This window comes from Sinocyclocheilus anshuiensis, unplaced genomic scaffold (assembly GCF_001515605.1).
Source record: "Sinocyclocheilus anshuiensis isolate Anshui unplaced genomic scaffold, SAMN03320099.WGS_v1.1 scaffold44, whole genome shotgun sequence".
Taxonomy (NCBI): Eukaryota; Metazoa; Chordata; class Actinopteri; order Cypriniformes; family Cyprinidae; genus Sinocyclocheilus; species Sinocyclocheilus anshuiensis.
This window is the reverse complement of record NW_015555746.1, coordinates 1,035,481-1,057,536: the sequence shown is the minus strand read 5'-3', so window position 1 is coordinate 1,057,536 and position 22,056 is coordinate 1,035,481. Positions and strand designations below refer to the sequence as shown.

At 36.9% G+C, this 22,056-nt stretch overlaps 1 protein-coding gene across 3 annotated transcripts in view; it reads left to right on the top strand.

Moving 5' to 3' along the window:
* The window catches only part of LOC107673578 (electroneutral sodium bicarbonate exchanger 1-like), a 30,003-nt gene extending 10,243 nt beyond the window's left edge, over window positions 1–19,760 (top strand). The window contains exons 2-25 of one of the 3 annotated variants that reach the window (XM_016467212.1): window positions 1,668–1,749; window positions 1,868–2,029; window positions 3,492–3,627; window positions 4,092–4,252; window positions 5,468–5,656; window positions 6,318–6,403; window positions 7,865–8,022; window positions 8,108–8,195; window positions 8,368–8,514; window positions 8,591–8,691; window positions 8,969–9,143; window positions 9,267–9,400; window positions 10,196–10,441; window positions 10,627–10,732; window positions 11,735–11,896; window positions 11,999–12,112; window positions 13,745–13,906; window positions 14,009–14,260; window positions 16,630–16,698; window positions 16,789–16,962; window positions 17,315–17,446; window positions 18,233–18,345; window positions 18,555–18,663; window positions 19,555–19,760. In XM_016467212.1, the coding sequence (XP_016322698.1) occupies window positions 1,668–1,749; window positions 1,868–2,029; window positions 3,492–3,627; window positions 4,092–4,252; window positions 5,468–5,656; window positions 6,318–6,403; window positions 7,865–8,022; window positions 8,108–8,195; window positions 8,368–8,514; window positions 8,591–8,691; window positions 8,969–9,143; window positions 9,267–9,400; window positions 10,196–10,441; window positions 10,627–10,732; window positions 11,735–11,896; window positions 11,999–12,112; window positions 13,745–13,906; window positions 14,009–14,260; window positions 16,630–16,698; window positions 16,789–16,962; window positions 17,315–17,446; window positions 18,233–18,345; window positions 18,555–18,663; window positions 19,555–19,566 (3,270 nt within the window). In that variant the 3' untranslated portion in view covers window positions 19,567–19,760. The remainder of the gene's footprint in view (window positions 1–1,667; window positions 1,750–1,867; window positions 2,030–3,491; window positions 3,628–4,091; window positions 4,253–5,467; window positions 5,657–6,317; window positions 6,404–7,864; window positions 8,023–8,107; window positions 8,196–8,367; window positions 8,515–8,590; window positions 8,692–8,968; window positions 9,144–9,266; window positions 9,401–10,195; window positions 10,442–10,626; window positions 10,733–11,734; window positions 11,897–11,998; window positions 12,113–13,744; window positions 13,907–14,008; window positions 14,261–16,629; window positions 16,699–16,788; window positions 16,963–17,314; window positions 17,447–18,232; window positions 18,346–18,554; window positions 18,664–19,554) is intronic. The other 2 variants (XM_016467214.1, XM_016467213.1) reach the window with 2 other exon arrangements.
* Window positions 19,761–22,056: the final 2,296 nt, after the last annotated feature.

Sequence of the window (22,056 nt, the reverse complement as noted above, 5' to 3'; positions counted from 1 at the left end):
TATATGTTAGTGGGATGTTGGAAACAAGGCGGATGCTATTATAGTGGAAAGCTACTGGTGCTTTTGTTGTAACACACAATGTAATGCATGACCTCAATGCTGATCCACACTATGACTGCCAATCAGTATCTCACCGATCAAATATACACATAAGCCTCAAGCAAAATAAACAACAGAGCATAATTTGCATCAAAGAGCATCAAAGCCAATGGGTTCATTTGACAAAGCTTTTCTTGGATATATTATTATTGTACATGCATTAAAAAGCCTGTGAGAATATTTTGCTCCGTTTGGCTGTATTTTTGATGCAGGAAATGTTCAACAGGGTTTATATGAATTATAGGCTTGTGTTCCTGCATAAGAAAGCCATGAAAACACATTGATGAATCATCTTTGTCATGGAAAGATAGCAGCATCCCAGTGGGATATCACACACACACACACACACACACACAAATGTAAAGAAGGAAGTGAATAATAGGAAGCCTAATAAGTATCAGTGGTCTTTGACTGTTTGAAGGTAGTGGGTTACAGTACCTTTATTAAAAGACAACCACAAAGTCAGGTAAGATCTTATATGCAACTTTGATTTAATGTATTAATTTTGCCACTGTGCATCTATTTTGCATACAGTTATAACTAAACTGTCACAGGATTATGCGATATTCATCTACATGTTCTATATTGTGTCTAAGGGTCAAGCAGTTCATGTGCTAAATAAAATATGTATGGTCTAAAGACAAAATTTTGATACTTAGTGTACTTTGTAATTTGATGAAAGGTATGCAAAGTGAAATGTTTTAATTTGGTAATATTTTAAGATACCTTTTTTGACTCGTCATTAGAGATTAAGTAGACGGGTCAAATGATGGGGAAAATCAGATTTTTGATTAAGATCTTTTTATTATGAGTCCTATGACGTACTGTGAAAACCTAATAACTTTCAGAAATTAAACTAAGCAGCAAAAACCTACTTCTTAAATAGCACTTTAATTAATAGGGTCAGAGAGAGGGTGGAAAATGGGCATTTAAACAAATGATGACTATGCAAAATAATAATAATAATAATAACATGACAAATATTTATGTATTTATTTCCTTATGGAAATAAAGTGTACAAAAATTATGATTTTACCCCTTAAAGCTTGATAAGAAAGCATCCACTGTTTAGAATAACACAGTAAATGTCAGTTTATGCAAGCCCAGTCCCTATAATAACTCATAAGTCTGTCTTTCCCTTACACACATTCATCATCGGAGACAGGTCCCTTATTTGAAATGCAGTCGAATTCAAGTCTGAATTCATTGTGTGTATGTTGAGGTGCGTTTACAAATACAGTGAAACTTAAAGTACAATTACCATGAAACAGGTGAATACATAGTAAATGATATCTGAAATAATATGTAGAAATGAAAGGTTTCTGCAAGTATCAGGTTGAGGGGATAAAAAAAGATGTCATTAGCTCATTATAAAAGCAGTCAATGGAAATTCCCCTCAGTGATAGAAAAACTAACTTTTGTGTGCCATCCTCAAATAGAAAAAAATATATAAAAAATATATATAACACAAAATAAACAATGCTGTTAAAAGATTAGGGTTAGTAAGACTATGGTACTGTATGTACTTATTTACACTCTCATTAAAAACAAGTAAACGTATATTACAGAGGCCTGATGAGGAAGCTGTGGTGGACCATGGTGGCACCAGCTCAGTTCTGAATATCCATTATGAGAAAGAAGAGCTAGAAGGTTAGTATGCAACCACAACACTTGCTCAGTCATTCATGTGATACAGCCAACAGCTCAATACAGTCATATTAACTGCAAAAATCACACTGAATCTCACCAGCTATCTTTTTTCTCTCAGGTCACAGGACTCTGTTTGTGGGTGTGCGGATGCCCATGGGCAGACAGTCTCATCGTCATCACCGGCCGAACAGCTCCAAACACCGCAGAAGAGCTGAGAGGATGCGGGCTGGAAGTGTAGCTCAAGAAGACATGAACACAGAAAGTACCACAACATCACACGGTGAGAACGACAACAGCAGTAACAAGTCGAGCAAACGCTTGTAGCTTAATTCACCGGAAGGTGAATCTGGAGAATTGTATATCTAGGATTCAGAATGAACGCTCGCGAAAGCGCCACAAATGTGACCATGTCATATTGCTTTTATAAAACAAATAAGTGAGAAATAAGGTTATTAAAAATGAGTATCATTTTAGACACAACATTCCCAGTTACTTTATCTACTTACGCTCCCCCGACGAAAATTTACCGTTGGGCATCTCCAAGCAACACACGGTGGCTGCGCTTCTGAATGAATTTGTGTTTTAAACTACTCAGGTTAGTGAATGATTTAATGACTCATTCGTATCGTTATTTTCCTAAATGATTCAGTGCTTTGAACGATTCGGTTAATTGAATGATTTAAATGAAAAAAATACATTCTTTGTCGCCACCTACTGGCATAACGATATATAACCTCCAGAGAGACACTGAAAATCCCCAATGCTAATAAAAAGACTGATAGACAAATAGTGAAGGTTGAACTTTACAAAGCACAAAGTCTTTCCTTTCAGCTGTTTTGTAAAAAGGATCATTACTCAAAGCTTTTAAACACGGTGTATGCTGCGGCCATCAGGTGGTCAAAATAATGAACATCTAATTTTTTAAAAAAGAAATAAAAGTGGTCAAAGTGATATTTTTTTTCTGTGTGCTGAAAGTAAAATAATTCAAATAAAAAAAATCTGCAGTCTATTTTAACCATGCCCCAGTTATGGCTTCTCATAGTCAAATGAACATTGGGATTTATATATAAATTCAGGTATTTATTGTTAAAAACGTATTAGAGTAAGGAAAACTGCACTAAGTTTCACTCCTTGTGATACAACTGAAGCAGTCATGTGATTCTCAGGCGAACAAAGATTTGGACATCATAGATCATGTGATTTTGGCAAAAACGAATCAAGCTTCCTTGCAGTGCTTCACTGTGAAATGTGTGTTTTTTTTAACACATTACTAAATTACTACTTTACTAACATTACTTAAAGACTATCTGAAATGTACAAACACAAATAAGCAGAGTGATACAAATAGTAAAAATTACTACAATATTATTGGAAAATACTCTTGCATATAAATATATATCGGTTGCATATCCTTTCCTTCAAAACAATCTCTTAAAGGTAATTAATAAATCAGTAAATATAAAATAGGCCTATTTCGTATGTGGTTTGGGCCTGAATGTTATTTATAGGTGATAAAATCCTGCAATTTGGTGAAAAAAAGCACACTTTGGACCCTTATTTCTTTTTCTCAACCTAAAAACATAAACTCAGATTTATGATAACAATCACTGAAAATTGCCTGGATGAGACTTTTGTTTACTGTGTTTCCTTCCTCTACTTCCTCTCTCACAGTGAAAATTAATTTGACAAATATTCTCTTCTCTGTGTCTCTGTCTCTCATTCATCTGATCTCTTTTTCTCAGATACTCCATCCCAGAGGGTTCAGTTTATTCTGGGCACTGAAGAGGATGAGGAGCATGCAGCACATGACCTCTTCACAGAACTTGACGAAATCTGTGTTAAAGATGGCAAAGATGCAGAGTGGAAGGAAACTGCGAGGTATGCACATGTCCTACAACATGATATCCAGTGCCAAAAATGTAACTCAGGGGTTTTGAATATTTTAGATGCCATGGCAGCTGTATTTTCATGCAAAGACGCAATTTATTCTATAAAAAAATTCTAAAATGTGTAAAATATTATTTGGAAAATATTTAGTTTTGCAGTAGTATAGTATTGTACTGTTATATGTATTACCATTTAGTTATTTATTAAAACATTTATCTATTTGTATTTATTTAATTAATTGTATTTGTTATTATATATTTATATTTTATGATTTATATTTAAATTTTTTACTTTTTTTCCTCTAAACGTTTCCACCGACCCCCTAGTTCTTGCAGCCCCCTGAAGGTTCCCAGACCCGTTTAAAAACTTGGTTATCAAACAACCCTCTGTTGCCTTCTGAGAGTTGAAGCAAGAAACTATCTATGTGAATCTCTTTGTTCTTTAATACTTCTCAGGTGGTTAAAGTTTGAGGAGGATGTGGAAGATGGAGGGGAAAGGTGGAGTAAGCCATATGTAGCTACACTCTCTCTCCATAGTCTGTTTGAGCTACGGAGCTGTATCATTAATGGAACTGTCCTGTTGGACATAAAGGCCAGCTGCATTGAGGAAATTGCAGGTCAGTCAGAAATCAATGTGTACGGCACTCTACATGTTTATCTGTGAAATGACAAATTTTAACACTAAAAAATGACTACACCTTACTCTATCAGATTCTGAAAATGTCAGTGTATAAAGTGCTTGCTGAACCTGATCACAATCCGTCTGAGCCTGACCTCAAGTTTATATTTATTCATTCAGTGCATGTCTTTAATGGGGAACAGTACAGCAATGTGGCAAGTGTGTGTTGGGATCCTGCAGTTTATTAGGCCCACCTGTAACCTCACACTCCCACTCATGTTGGTGATAGACACACACAAACACTCAAACCAAACACCCACTGGTTCTTAGTTTGAAAAAAGAAGTGGCACAGCTGTCAGCAGCATTTGTCACCTTAAAGAGTAGGAAGGAAGCATTTAGATTAAAAGTACACTTAACGGTGAAGTGCGTCATTTTTTCAGTGTTAAAATCTCCTTTAATGTGAAGAGACAAATATAATAAGAACACCATTTGTAAGTTGAGTTTTCAAAGAGTTTAAAAATTGTGGCTGTTCTTTCAAAATTGTGTATGTTCAGTAGCATGTGCCTGGACCAGGACTACATGTTTGGAAACAATAGTAATTATGGCAATTCTGTTTGGTTGCCACTAGTGGCACAATTACACATACAGTATATAATGCAAATACACATATATAACGAATGAGGACTGTAGAGAGCACATCAATACATCTATGCTGGTTACAACCCTGCATAAGTTTTTAATACATAATTTATGCCATTTGTGCTTAAGAACAAGAATACATTGTATAATTTTAAATGTACTGATCAATGACTATCAGCCATTGAAGTCTAATAGACTCATAATAGAACCTGTCTTGTTGAGGCATAACTGTTATGATCAGTGTTGCAGCAATGGTAAGAACAAGATTAATGCCGGAGAAATAGAAGGACAGGGAGACCAAGGGAGATTAATTATACTGTAAAGTTTGGAAGAGAGGGTAAGAGTGAGTGATGCAGATTAACAGTGCTGCGTCAGCTCCGACTGGAACTGTGTGAGGTTTTAAAGAAAAAGAGAAAGTGAGAGGCTGAGAAATTACTGCTGGAATGGAACATATTGATCATCACCATCATCATACAGTTTAATCATGCAAACAATAAAAACAACAAAAAGGACATGATTCTCCTTCAAAAGTTGATTGTATTTGGTTTGTATATTTATAATTTGTTGTGTGTAGATTTGGTGCTTGACCATCAGGAGGCAGCTCATGAACTGGATGACAGTGTGAGAATGAAGGTTCGAGAGGCACTTCTGAAGAGGCATCACCACCAGAGTGACAAGAAGAGGAACAACCTGCTGCCCATGGTCAAGTCCCTTACTGACGCAGGCAGGAGACAGAGTGAACCTCATCATATGGACAAGGCGGGTGAGCTAAACTGCACATTTTACATGTGCATCAAAAAGAAATATTATTGGTTAAATACAACTTAAGCCCTGTGGATATAATTAAATAGTGTTGATTTTGATTTGATTTGTCAAAGATGTGCTTACAGTAATACACTAACAACGTAAATCTATGGGGCGACTGTTCAGATATCAAAGGAGAAATGCAAAGCTCTTTTTTCTTTTATGAATTATTTTGTAAACAGAATTTCCAAATTCCATCAGTAAAGTTATCTAAATCATTCTTTTGGAGTTGGACTACTTCTGGTCATGCATTACTGACATAATTTATTTGGGTGGAGTGTTATGCTCCATAAAGGGTTTTACAGATTACATCAGATCCTGAGTGGTATCCTTGTGGGTATAATATGAAAATTAACTGGTTTACTGGTTTTGCATGCTCATGGTTGCAGATGAAAAAGTGGCTATAACTTGGCTGATAAGTGATTCTACTATATTAGTCTCATACTGACACCTAATATTTAAGTTTTATGGTTAAACTTACAAATAAATTATTTCATTCTAATAAAATATATTAGTATATTAGTAATATAAATATGCATACAACTTTATTTTGGTACTACATGTGAGGTGGATACTGTAGGATGCTGTAGATATTTAGCATACTTAATTGTATCTCTCAGGTCCTGCCACTTCTCCCCAGCCGCCACCTACAAATCCAGATGTAAAGATCGGAGCAGCGGATAATGGCCAGATGGATCTCAGCAAGGTACTAGAACCACAACATCAAGAAGAACAGCACACGTTTGTCGAAATTAAACAAACATTTATTTTACTCTAAAACTGACACAATATCACTAATGTTTGTGATGTATACTGTATGTAGCATATTCTCATAGATCATTATTTGGCTTCAAAATAAATTACAGCAATAAAAATAATAATAATAATAATAAATGTAGGCAAAGTTGCTAGACACAATCAAAAAAAATATATGCAAAAATCTCTCCTACATCCAGTTTTCAGAGAAAACAGATGGATGTAATAAAATAGAGGAAAGATGGTACTGAGCATTGAGCAAGATAACCCTTTAAGCCTTTGACATCTGTGGTTTGTATGGAAACCTCTGCTCCAAACTCAAACTTCTCACGGCGCTGTTTAGTGGTCTCGTGAGCGAGATCAGTCAACGAGTAAACGCATTTGTTCTGAGCTCGCGTTACGCTGTCTTTAGGCAGAGTTAAAAATGGTCCGTGCAGCGCGGTTCAAACGAGTCGCGCTCTTCCACTTTTGACGCGTTTAGGAATTTGCGTGCGCTAAAAAAATGAGAGCGCATATGAGTTATCAAATTGATATCGCTCACGTTTTACTGCTACATCTGGGGGAGAGAGCGCTGTACATTCACTCCCCCCACCTACAATCCCTGCCGGTACCTTTGGGTTACAGGTCCGACTCTCTAACCATTAGGCCACGACTTCCCCCATAGACTATTAAGACAGCTGCGGGCCGCTTAAAATTCATCCACGGGCCGCAGTTTGGACACCCCTGCTTTAAACCAAACAGGTTCAATCAGTTTATTTCAGTTAATGTCCGGAGTGCTCACTGGAGGCAGGCAATGAATCGATTACCAAGAACATCTGGGACAAATGCACTCACACAAACACTGCCATCTGGTGATCTTTAGAGGAACTGCAGCTTGTTTGTGTAATTTTATGCTAATGATCAGGAAACAGGAAATTAACTTTAATGAGCCAGATGTCAGCCATTTAGAGTGACAGTAAGGATGGCAGAGAGGCGGCCCCAATCAAATTACATACCTGCTGTTCCTCTTATATATAACTGTCACCCTGACCGAAATGAACAGCTGGAGTTAGTGACTGGAATAACCACCAGTGGATTTCTACATTATTTATTTATATAAATAATACAATTAAAATAAAGCTGAAATAAAATATAAATATTAGATGAAAAACTTGAACTTGAAAAATTTAAATGAAAATGAGAAATATTGCCATGGCAACTAACTGAAAAATGTTTAAGTATTAAATGAATAAAACCAAAACTGAAATAATAATAAACTAAAGATAAATAAAAAACTAATATAAATAAAATGACTAAGACACATAATAAAATTACTAAAACTTAAAAATTAATATAAAAACTGAAAAAGGCTCAAAATACTAATAAATGCAAATAATACTAAAATAACACTGCTATGACCTTCGCTCTCTAGGTGGACACACATTTCATGAAGAAGATCCCCACTGGAGCAGAAGCTTCCAATGTGCTAGTTGGGGAGCTGGACTTTTTAGAGAGATCCATTGTTGCATTCGTTCGCCTGTCTCCTGCTGTACTGCTTACAGGACTCACTGAAGTTCCCATTCCCACTAGGTACAAAGTGTTTGCTTTCAAATGCATAAATGGAGCTGATAACTCCACTGTAACAGAATGATCAAAATCGCTTTTTACTTTGTAGATTTGTGTTCATTTTGCTTGGTCCTGATGGAAAAGCCCAACAGTACCATGAGATCGGTCGCTCCATGGCCACCATCATGACCGATGAGGTCAATACATATTATCTCATTAGATATTAATGCATTAACTATGACACTTACATTTTAAACTCTTTACATTTTCAGAAATACCATTTGTAAAATAAATGAAATTAAAAATATTTTTAAATGCAAATTTAATTTTTTATTTTATTTAATATAATTGTATTCTTCCATTATTTAGATTTTCCATGATGTTGCATATAAGGCCAAGGACAGAAGTGATTTGTTGGCTGGTATAGATGAGTTTCTGGATCAAGTGACAGTTTTGCCTCCAGGGGAATGGGACCCTTCTATACGCATAGAACCTCCTAAAAGTGTCCCATCACAGGTATGGAAAAACAAACACTTTAAGTGATTAAAGTGATTGATTATATGTGGTAATTTATCTACTCCTCATGGAATAGGAGAAAAGAAAGATGCCAGGAGTGCCGAACGGAACAGCTGTTCCTTTTGAGGAAGAGCAGCATGGAGAACACCATGGACCAGAACTGCAGAGAACTGGAAGGTGTGTGTTCAGGTTTTAACAACACTGTGCAAGACCAAATATCCTCACTAGAATATTAAAACCTGAAATCATTTACATTGTGGGGCAACAGTCCAGCAACAGTCCCCATGAGGAAAATAGCCTAGTAAACATATTAAATAATGTCTTCAATATGACAAAAAAAGGTTTGTGTGAGGGTTAGAGGTTTTAGGGGATAGAAATGTTATTAGCTCAGTATGAAAACATTTGAAATCAATGGAAATGTTGCTCTCTCTATGTCTCTTCACTCCCTCTGTAGGCTGTTTGGAGGACTGTTTCTGGATGTGAAAAGAAAAGCTCCATTTTATTTGAGTGATTATAAAGACGGTCTGAGTTTGCAGTGTGTAGCTTCTTTTCTGTTTCTGTACTGTGCCTGTATGTCTCCTGTTATCACCTTTGGAGGACTTCTGGGAGAGGCTACAGAAGGACGCATTGTAAGTACGCAAACACACAGTTTTGTTTCTGTGTGGTCTGTTAGGCAAAGTCACGTGAAAAATATGTTTGTAATGCAAAACACAGCAGTCATGTGTATTTATATGTGTGCATGTGTGTGTCAGAGTGCGATTGAGTCCCTTTTAGGAGCGTCTATGACTGGAGTAGCATACTCTCTGTTCGCTGGACAGCCACTAACTATACTGGGCAGCACTGGACCTGTTCTTGTGTTTGAAAAAATTCTCTTCAAGTTCTGCAAGTCAGTACAGACCAGACTAATCATTCACTTTCTAACCCAGAAAAATGTCATTGGTTATGAATATGATACATTTGATAAATAATTCTTGAATTGGATAATAAATACAAATTTCTGTCATGAAACTCTAGATGGCACAGGCCAATAAGTTCTAACTCAATCTGATATATTAACATCATTATTCACATGGTGCAGCCGATTGGTTTCTTTTCTCATCAGCAGCCAATGACCTTGCTGCTCAACATTCAAATACTTGGCTAGTGCTTGCTGTAGCAGTTGCAGCGCGCTTCAGAAACCCTCCACCTTCCCCAGCTCCACCTGTATAGATCTGCTACGGGGTGATTTCATGTATGGCATATATTGGGGTTACTTTATAAATGTTAAATGTGCAGCAGCAGTATTTCCTACATAATCACAGCAGCATGTCTGTGGATGTATTAGCAGTAGCAAATCTCGGTACTTGCTCTGCCACAGCAGCAGCAGCGTAGCAGATCTATTCTGCCAAGACCAAACACATTAACATTGCCATGTAAATTACCATGCTAAACTCTCAGAGAGTTGTCATGACAGAAGTATTATGATTATTATGTATTAAAATACATAAAAATCTCCCTCATTCTCTTTCAAAAAACAAGAATGTAGAATGTGTTTAGAATATATCTTCTGTATCAATTTAGTTTTCATTTACTGATTTAGCCTTATTCCTTAAATTGTGTAATAAATCTGCAAAATATTACAAATATGATCAGATCTTAACCCTCTATACTGTCTCTCTCCTGTCCATTTCTGTCCCTGTAGAGACTACGATCTCTCGTACCTGTCCCTGCGCACTTGTATCGGTCTGTGGACGGCTTTCCTGTGTCTGATTCTTGTTGCAACAGATGCTAGTTCCTTGGTCTGTTACATCACACGTTTCACAGAGGAAGCGTTTGCTGCGCTTATATGTCTTATCTTCATTTACGAAGCACTAGAGAAACTTTTTCATCTTGGAGAACTGTACCCCATCAACAGACATGCCGATCTAGACAAACTAACTCTGGCCTAGTAAGTATAAACTCATACACACACAGATGCCTATGCACCTGCTCATCGAATTGGAAGTCAGTAAATAATAATCTTTCATCAGTTGTTTTTCCTAGATGTAAATTAGATCAAATGAAAAGCAAAGGACTTTTCTGAATTATTTTTTTCAAAAACATATTTTAACACATTGTATTGTGTGCCATCAGCTGTAGGTGTGCAGAGCCTGATAACACCAGTAATAAAACACTAGAACTGTGGAATCAAAGGAACATAACAGCCTCTGCAGTGCCATGGAGCAACCTCACTGTATCGGTACTTCATCCTCATGCTCCCACAATCTTAGCAAACCACTGGAAATGGAAACATTCGTGCACTTGCAGTCTTTTGGACTTACAATAGCTGCTGCGTGCGCGTGTCCGTTAAGTCCACGAGACCGTAGGGTGTCCCATTCGTCATTTTAACGTTCAAAAGGGTACTCGCAAGCACCCCCTTTGCGGCCATTATGCGCCCTCGATCCGCACTTCTGCCGAGTCCGCACCGGGGCGAGCTCCGCAGCAGACTTCTACCCGACAGTCAATGCGGCATTACGTCACGAAAGTGCGGACTCAGAGGAAGGCCGTGAGGGTTTAGGGTGCCATTTGGGACAGGGCCTTACATGGTCTAACCATAAAAGTGCAATTCTTTGTTTAGCTGACTGATACAGAAACTTTATACTGACACCTACTGGCATGGATGTATCATCCCACGAAAGCAAAAGTTTTTGGTCATTGATGCAATTGAAGAAATACCATGTTATTGGGCAAATTTGTCACCTATTATTAATTTATTCTGAAAGTGGAGATGTAGCCAAGATAAATTGAGTCATGTGATCTCAGTATTCTGGTCAGTGTGATAAGAACACGCTCACCAGCCACTGATATGACTGGAATCTTAATCTTATGTGAAGATGTGTAGATGATTTTGAATATACCCTGTATGTGTCAAAATAGTATTAATTTCTTTCTGTGTAATTCTTTATGGGAAAAAAAGTACTCCTCTAAATGTGATCTCAGTTTTAACTTCTCAACAACTTCACATTGTCATAAACACCAATTTGTGAAAAAACTTGTGTCAAGCAGTGAAAAGAACATTATAAGACACAATTCTTATGTTATTCAATTCTCGTCCCATTACTGCAGTGCGGTGTTATTTCACAGTGTAGTCTCACACAGATCGCATTTAGTGCTAATCCTATTTTCACAGCTGAGTCAGCGTCTCGGCTGCCAGCGCAGTTAAACATGAGCCAAACTCTGTGTGTGTGCGTGTTGTGAGTAGGAGTGTTTAGATCTCCAGGGGCAGTTTATTGGATCGTCGTGTGGACACCATGGTCCCTACACTCCTGATGTGCTCTTCTGGTCAGCCATCTTGTTTTTTGGTACCTTTTTCTTGTCTACCTTCTTGAAACAGTTCAAGACTAGCAGATACTTCCCAACACGGGTGAGCCTAAAATACTCATTCACAAACAAAGTTTGCATACACAGTGTCATTTTCTATACAATAAATACAAAGTGTGTATTTTTGTGTGTTTCTGTTATGTAGGTACGGTCAATGATCAGTGATTTTGCTGTGTTCCTCACCATTGTTTTCATGGTCCTGATTGATTATTTAATTGGAGTTCCATCCCAAAAGTTACAAGTGCCCAGCAACTTCAAGGTAGGGATCATAAACGAGTGCGCATACAAACACACACACACACACACACACACACACACACACTTGTGTTTGTGTATTTAGCTCTGTATGCATCATATTTGATAAAATGCTTTCTAAGGCCACTAAATCATTATTGTGATCAATACTTTGCCAAAAAGTGGTATAGTAAAGTACATTTCCTCTTCCCCCTTGTGGATTATCCATGCTCTCTCTTCAGGAAGTAGAAGAATTTTTAATATAATTTCTAAAATGTTGACCTTTGTGTTGTGATCAACATGTGTTTTTGCCTCTGTGCTGATGTTGAAGTATTTGCAATAATAATTTGATATTATTATTAGTAGAAGTAGTAGTCATAGTAGTAGTAGTAGTATTAATATTTCAGAATTAATATTTACTGGATCTAAGCAATGTGTGCATAATATTTCATGTGTCATTTTATATTTGAGTTGTATTTATTTAATTAATTGTTGAAATACATTTCATGATATGTTATTCCAAGCCAAAGTCATTAAATTATATAATCATTAAACTAAATCAAATTAGTTAAAAAAACAAAATATTATTTTGATAGTATATATCCAGAGTAAGAACTAATATTTACTTGTATTTGTTGTATGCAATATTCTTATATTATTGCAAACTGTTAACCTGACAAAATATAAATTAGACAAATAAACCAAAATAGATGCAAAAGCCAATCAATTCATATTTCTTAAAAAAAAGAGAGTCAAAGAGGAAACACTCTCCTAAATGCTTTAAGCTTTCCAATTCTTCCTAAAAGCTCTGCGTGTGAATCATGTTCTTTCAAAGCTTACCTTACAATGATGAATCCACTGCTTCAGTCTTCAAAATTTTTAGTGCCCTCTCATAATCCAGAACAGTCCTGTTTTTGTGCAGTTTCTTTGTGTCTTGTTTCTAGGCACATTTTCTCAAATGATTCATTTCGAGTGGCACCCCTGCAGTGACAGATTAGATGATTAGACAATGCTTGGAATTGAGTTTATACCCCAGGCTAATCTGGATACACGCGTTGTGCGCAGACAGTGATCTATGAACAATTGAGCTGGACTAATATTTAATCCGTAGTTAACAAGTATTTCTCAATTTAGACTGAATTGTCATGAGCGTTGCATCATTCTCAATTATTCACCTGTAGGGAAATACTCACATCTTTGTCAGCCTGGCAAATGCTGAAATTCGCAGTTTACATAAGCATAATAAATCACAATGTTCACCACACTGTAAAAAAAAAATCTAAACATCAAAAATCTGCACTATTGTTCAAAAGGTTTATAATACATTTATTGAGCAATGATGCATTGAATTGGTGCTTTCTGATGCTCAAAAAATGCTTTCTGATCATCAAAGATTATAGAAATGTTAATAAGAAGAAGAAATAAAGAAGAATAAATGTTTCTTGAGGACCAAATGAGCATATTAGAATGATTTCTGAAAGATCATGTGACACTGAAGACTGGAGGAATGATGCAAAAAATTCAGCTTTGTCATCGAAGGAATAAATTATATTTTTTCACAAAAATAATTAGTAATACTATTTTATGGATATGATTACCATGCTATTTTCAGGGGTTTGGCCCTTTTTTTGACTTGTTGACTGGTTGTGTATTACAGCCCACACGTGATGACCGTGGTTGGTTTATTAACCCTATCGGGCGAAACCCATGGTGGACTGTGCTGGCTGCCTTAATACCAGCTCTTCTCTGCACCATCCTCGTCTTCATGGACCAGCAGATCACCGCTGTCATAATTAACCGCAAGGAACACAAACTGCTAGTATGTTTATTTTTTAAATTAGCCTTTACAGAATACAGAGGATGTGTGTGTATGTGTGTGTGTGCGCGGATCATATGTGTGTGCCCTATTTCCTCTACACAGAAAGGCGGCGGGTACCATTTGGATCTTCTGATGGTTGGAGTGATGCTGGCTGTATGTTCCATAATGGGGTTACCCTGGTTTGTTGCAGCAACCGTCCTGTCAATTACCCATGTCAACAGCCTGAAGCTAGAGTCTGAAAGCTCCGCCCCTGGAGAGCAACCTCGATTTCTGGGTATTAGAGAGCAGAGGCTGACTGGTCTGGTCATTTTTCTACTCATGGGCTTATCTGTGTTCATGACTGGAACATTACAGGTAATTACAAAAATTCTGTGGTTGTCATATAATATGTACAGTGTGGCCTTCTTAAAGGGATAGTCCACCCAAAAATGAAAATCATTTACTCCCCCTCATGTCCTTACAAACCTGTATGACTAACTTTTTCTGTGGAACACTAAAGAAGATATTTTGAAGAATGTTGGTACGAAATGGTTTCAGGTCCCATTGACTTTTATAGAATTTTTTGTCCATACTAAAGAAGTCAATGGGACCTGAAGCTGTTTGGTTACTAACATTCTTCAAAATGTCGACGTTTGTGTTCCACAAAAGAAAGAAATCCATACATGTTTGGAATGTTTTTTTGGGGGGTGGACTATCCCTTTAAATCAAACACTCTTAAAGGAGTCATCGGATGCCCATTTTCCACAAGTTGATATGATTCTTTAGGGTCTTAATGAAAAGTCTATAATATACTTTGGTTAAAATTTCTCAATGGTAGTGTAAAACAACACCCATTTTACCTTGCCAAAAACAGCTCTGCACACAGCAACCTGTTTTAGTGCATGTTTCTTTAAATGCTAATGATCTCTGCTGACCCCGCCCCTCTCTTTCGTGGGGTGACGAGCCGTTCTCATGAAACTGTTTACTTTAGCCGCATTTATTTGTCATATAATATGTACAGTGTGGCCTTCTTAAAGGGATAGTCCACCCAAAAATGAAAATCATTTACTCCCCCTCATGTCCTTACAAACCTGTATGACTAACTTTTTCTGTGGAACACTAAAGAAGATATTTTGAAGAATGTTGGTACGAAATGGTTTCAGGTCCCATTGACTTTTATAGAATTTTTTGTCCATACTAAAGAAGTCAATGGGACCTGAAGCTGTTTGGTTACTAACATTCTTCAAAATGTCGACGTTTGTGTTCCACAAAAGAAAGAAATCCATACATGTTTGGAATGTTTTTTTGGGGGGTGGACTATCCCTTTAAATCAAACACTCTTAAAGGAGTCATCGGATGCCCATTTTCCACAAGTTGATATGATTCTTTAGGGTCTTAATGAAAAGTCTATAACATACTTTGGTTAAAATTTTTCAATGGTAGTGTAAAAAACACCGGTCAAAATCAACTCTGTTTTCAGCAGGCGGTTCTAGTCCATGTTGCTTTAAATGCTAATGAGCTCTGCTGACCCCACCCCTTTCTTCCGTGGGTGACGAGCCGTTCTCATAATTCTGTTTACTTTAGCCACGGAACTTGCTAACTAGCACGTTATTAGGAAAGGCGATTTGCAAAGATTCATAAAAGAATATTATAATCACTTCTTCTGTAGGGGAAGCTGGATCACGAATGATTTGTGCGAACATAAATGCATTTAGGTAGATTGGGGGGCGCATTCCCTTCAAAAACAAAAGTAATCCACAATGGCGGACTGTTGACAGCTCACTCAGGTCGGGTCTAAGGTAAAACACCAGTGTCAATCAACAATCGTGGGAGGGGCCTGGGTCTGTGTGATGTCAAGCCAAGCCAAGCCAAGAAGCTGAGAATGGCTTGATTTGAGAAAGGGGATATTATTTATAGGGATTAAGAAAAAAAACACTGAGTGGATTTTTATTATTACAAGGTGGATGTGTACAAACACTGCCAACACACATTTATGTTCAAACAACATGTAAAAGCGAATTTTGCATCCGATGATCCCTTTAAAAATATATGAATGTCACTAGCTATGTTTCCATCCACCTATTTTTATGCACATTTTGGAATATCGCATAAAAAAAATGCTGGATGGAAATGCCAAGATGCGCATAAATTCTAAAAATGTGCATAAAAAACTTATGCGCACAATTGAGTAGGATAAACTTTTTATCTGATATGAAAAATGTGCATAAACTACAATGGAAACACATTTACATAATAAATTCCACCATGTGCATAAAAAAAGCCATGTGACTTTGCACAATGGGTTGGGATAACTTGACTAACCAGCGGACCGATCTCGTTGCATAGCATCTGAAATGTTTTGGTCATTCTGAAGTGCCTGAGCAAAGTCTGTCATCAAAGTATTGCTGTATAATTGTCTTACACGACTGCGTTCCCAAACAGCAGGCATCCACCTCCAGTTATTGTGTTTCTTCTGCTTGCTCGGAGGTGAAAGTAATTTATCGTATATGAAAATTATTATATGCAGTGGAGTCTCCTGCTTTCTTAGTGATATTTAGTGCCAGTTTATCCGGAAGTGTCGATTTTGTTCTCTTTGATACGATGGATGTAAATGGTGCTTTATTCGCAGATGTTTTATGCAATATTCCAGTTTTGCGCATAAGTTAATTTCACATCTTTGGATGGAAACATAGCTACTGCTTTAGATAACAAAATATCTTAATGTCCTTCCTTTTGTTTCACAGTTCATTCCCATGCCAGTTCTCTATGGTGTTTTTCTTTATATGGGAGTCTCATCTCTGAAAGGCATTCAGGTAGAGACATTCGTCTGAACCAAACATACTGTACATGTGCATACCGACACATCAGTCACTTGTCATCTTTCTCTGTTCTGTCTTTCGCAGTTCTTTGACCGTCTGAAGTTGTTTGGCATGCCAGCGAAGCACCAACCAGACTTTATTTATCTACGTCATGTTCCTCTGAGGAAGGTTCACCTGTTCACTCTGACCCAACTTACCTGCCTTGTGCTGCTCTGGGTCATCAAAACTTCCCCTGCCGCAATCGTCTTCCCTATGATGGTACGTCCCAAAACAAAGAACATACTTTATGTTAGGGATGTTAAAACATCAATTCATATACTAGATTGTAGCTATGCTAGTATTTTACAATATCAGTCTGACTGACTGATACATACACTTTTTTTAAACGCTAACTTACATTTTGAATGCATGCACTGTGAAGTGTAGCGTTACTATTTATTTATAATTTAGATTTAGAAATAAGGTATACACTACATTTTATCAGATCATGCAATCCATGGGAATAAAACCAATGACCTTTGTGTAGCAAGTACTGTGCTCAACCATATTGCTGAAGGGAACCACTTGAATCATATAAGATATTAGTAAAAAAAGTGTTTATCTCCTGCAGGTGCTGGCATTAGTGTTCATCCGTAAGCTGCTGGACTTCTGTTTTTCCAAACGAGAGCTTAGTTATCTTGATGATCTGATGCCTGAGAATAAGAAGAAGAAGCTGGATGATGATTCCAAAAAGGCAGAGGAGGTTTGTGATCTATATGCAGAGTTTAATAAAGCAAAGGGTATCCCAACAATCAATGCTGTTACATCTATGCAGGTAAAAGGTCTTACACGAATATTAGTATATTATACATAGAAGTACACTATTAGTAGTACACTATTTTCTATACTGTGCAATATGTGTAATGTGCATAGTTTGTACATGGTCTTTATGGGAAGAAAACTACAAAGCTACATTTCCAAAATGATTCTGTATACAACACAATATTGTACCCCACAATGCAATGTGCTCAACATTCCATTTCATGCATAACAAATGAACCAAAAGTTTTCCCTTCTTGACTCATTTTGAGCTACATTTTTATTTGGATTAACAATGCATGAAGTATAAACAAATCAAAAAACAAATCACAAATTAAAACATGTTTTTTATTTTTTTATTTCATTTTTATGATGTTATTTCATTTTTTAGTATTTTATTTATTATTATTTATTTCCTTTCTAATAACTGGATGGCAACCAACAACTAAAAATGCAACAAAATTAAGTCAAGTGACAACAGTGTATTGCACTACTATTTAAAATATTTATTTTCACATACATACAGTATACTATTATTTAAATTAGCAGTAAACATTTCTAGTACAATTTTAAGGTTCCACCCTGAACAAACTTAACCCAACCTTTCAAACAAATCAGGCTAGTTTTGCATGTAAACTGAAATTAGTACATCAACCTAATTTTGCAATTTAGTTTGTCACATGTAATACATAAACACAGTGATGGAGGGTGTATGTGTTTATGTGAGTAGCAGGAATCACAGGAGATGCTGGTTGATGACTCTGAGAAATTACAAGACAAAGACACAGTGCAGATCCCAATGGAGAGCAAACCTCTACATTCACCTCGAACCCCAGACCCCAGGTACCACACTGCCGCAGACCTCCACATCAGAAGCTCTATGATGTAATGCAAACCCTGGAGCCCTGTCCAGTGGTGTCCAAAATAAGCTTAGATCCCACAATGTCCACTGTGTATCTGACTGTGTGTACTTACTAACACTCACCTTTCCGTCTCTCCCCTTCTCCTGCCTTCACCCCTCCTCTCCTCAAATGTGTCCACCTGTTGTCCAGGACTGATCCCTCTGATATTAACATATCTGATGAAATGTCTAAAACTACAGTGTGGAAATCCCTCAGTTCCAATCACAAGGACACACAACGCTCAAACACACATAAAACGGCAAGGACTCTCACCCTTTCCATCCTTTAATGGTTGGTTATTGTTCCACTTCCCCGAATTTCCTTTCGTACCCACGTGTGTACTACTTTTCTTGATTGTAGATGGGTTTGTTTCTTCATCAGGACAGATTTGGAGAAATTTAGCATTACATCACCAATGGGTCCTCTGCAGTGAATGGGTGCCGTCAGAATGAGAGTTCAAACAGCTGATAAAAACATCACAATAGTCTACAAGTAATCCAAACAACTCCAGTGTGTGTGAGTCCATAATCCATAATACTTCCTCCAGTAAAAAAAGTTCCATTCCCTATTGTTGTCTCATATCAAAATTTACTGACATATTTATTTACAACTGTTTTGGACTGTTTTTTACTTGTAAGTAGTGCTTGCCTGAGCAGATTTCTCTCCTGATTCAGATAAGACTTTTTCACAAGAGAAATATTATGGATAAAGGATATTTTAACCTGGAGCAATGGTTTAGTGTTAAAAACATCTTAATGATGAATTTGTTTATTACAAACACACAGATTTATATTTCACAAGATGTTAAGTAAAGAACTGGAGTTTATTTGTGTGGATTGTGTGAAGTGTGGACTACTTGTAGATTATTGCAATGTTTTTATCAGCTGTCTGAACTCTCATTCTGACGGCACCCATTCACTGCGGATCCTTTAGTAAGAAAGTGAAGCAATGCAAAATTTCTCAATTTCTATTCTGATGAAGAAACAAACTCATCTACATCTTGGATGGCCTGAGGGTGAGTAATTTTTCATCAAATTTTCATTTTTGGGTGAATTATTCCATTAAGTTTTAATTATTAGATTACAAACAGGGATTTAAACAGTTTTGATCTTATCTTATTTTTTATCTGTGCGTTTTTCTCTCCTCGCAGGAGGTTCCGTGAAGTAACCCCACAGAAAGAAGAAATTACATTCTTAGCGTCGGTTGTTTGAAATCCGGCTGCCATGTGCTAAAAACACACAGATATTAGTTCACTCCTTTCCACTGTTTCTCACACACATGCGTGTTTCTGTATAGCTGTGTGAGATATATTGGTGTGTCAGTGTGTGTGTGTGTGAATATGTGCAACATATTCTCCTACCATTATTATTTTTAATGTTTAGTTGAGTTTTAGCAGACATAGTTTAAGACATACTCTGTGCTGTGCTGTAGTGTACATTAATTTTTTTGGTAATTGTCTCATTTATAGAATCATACAGTTGTTTAAATGTTCTCATTTTAACTATATACTTGCTGTAGATATTACTGTAAATGTGTGTTTTGTTCATCGTCAAAAATCCATGATAAGTACGTGTGTTTAAGCCAAATGGCCGGTCAAAATAATAACCTCAGTTTGATATATTTTTGTGCCAGTATAAATAGCCATCGTTTACATTAGACCAACATGGCCATAAACCAAATTAGGGCTGTCAAAATGGCTGAAAAACTAAATTCGAATTTTGTACTTAAATATTATCTAAATTCGAATTATATTCGAATAATGATAGAATTATCGAACATAATTCGAATTTAAAATGCATAATTTCAGTTAGGGTGAAGAAAAGATTTTGGCTTCTCTCCTGAGGCCACAAGAGGGCGCATCATTCAAAGCATAAGATAAGTGACGTGACATGTGACATGTGGCCAAGTATGGTGACCCATACTCGGAATTAGTGCTCTGCATTTAACCCATCCAAAGTGCACACACACAGCAGTGAACACATACACACACACCGTGGAGCAGTGGGCAGCCATTTTTTGAGCCGAACCCAGTTGGGGGTTCGGCTCAAGGGCACCTCAGTCGTGGTATTGAAGGTGGGAGAGAGCGCTGTACATTCACTCCCTCCACCTACAATCCCTGCCGGTACGAGACTCGAACCCATTGCGAGTCCGACTCTCTAACCATTAGGCCACGACTTCCCCTAACATGACTATCTGCGAAAAAAAAGTGCATAATGTTTAAAATAATGTTTATAAACCAATTATAATTAAGTTGCTTAAACAACTATAAACAAAACAGCATCATGTATGTATGCATAGTTTAATACAAAAGGCGGAAAGCCAATCACACAGAGTAAATTTTTCATTTAAAAACATGAGATGCAGTGGGGTGGGGAAAAAATAAAGTAAAGTCTCGATATATGTTTTTTACAAAGTTAAACTTGTTTAATACAAAAGGCGGAAAGCCAATCACACAGAGTAAATTTTTCATTTAAAAACATGAGATGCAGTGGGGTGGGGAAAAAATAAAGTAAAGTCTCGATATATGTTTTTTTCAAAGTTAAACTTGCATTAATTTTACATTGCTTTCTAAACATGCGGCTCTTTTGTGCGAGACGCGAGTGCAACAGTAATAGATGTCCGTCTAGAAAATGTGTCAAATATGCGTTCTGTGTGAATGGCTTGGTTTCGGTTTTGATGTAAACAAGAAATTCTCCGCATTGATGCTCTCTTTTTCCGCTATATTTTTAATGAACAACGCAGCAGCGCCGCATCTAGTGACTTCAACTGGATAGGCTAACAAAAACATTATAATGCAACGAAACTTACATGTCATCGCATCTCGTGCGCCGCTGATAAGGCTGCCTCGCACACCTAAAATTCGAATGCAACATTTTTGCATTCGAATGTGGATTTTTATTTTAAATTCGACGAATATTCGAAATTCGATTTATTTATTTTTTTGACAGCCCTAAAGCAAATCGGTCCTTATCCAGTAGACGGACTTGTCTATTTGTATTGCGTGTGTTGTATTGAAACTTGTTAATATTGAGCAATAAAAGGCTTCTATATGGTTAGGTCGCCAGGGACACTGATGGATAAGTATGAACTCTGTCGTGATTGTTTTTACCACCATTTTAAAGTCACCCCTCCCCAACTTGTAAGAACAGACTGGTCGCAATCTCCATTTAGATGCACCATCCAAATTTAAGGCACAAGGGTTGAGGGTAAACTGGACTCTTCAGGTTTTCATTTGAAGACCCTTTCCAGTCACGAGTCCCAGTAATAAGCCATCTCCTCTAGACTACCTCCACACACTTTTAAAACTCCCACAGTAGTTTCTGCACTGAAAGAGGTAAAAATATGGTTGTTTTTAACCTCAGTGAAATAACACTTTATTTACAGTTGCACTTTGTGTAGATATATATACTAATATGATTTTATATTTTGAAGGGAATTATTATATAGAGTATAACTGTGATACGATTATTTTAAGTAAAGCATTTTCTTTTTTATATAAATGTATTTTAATAAAATTAGTTGAGCAGATACAGTAAGACACTGGCTGTTCATATGAATGGGTTACAGCTGTGCTTTTCTTACAGGACCAGTTGTCTGTAAATTGTAATTTCACTTTATTAAACTGCCTTCAGGTTATAGGAGAATGTCAATA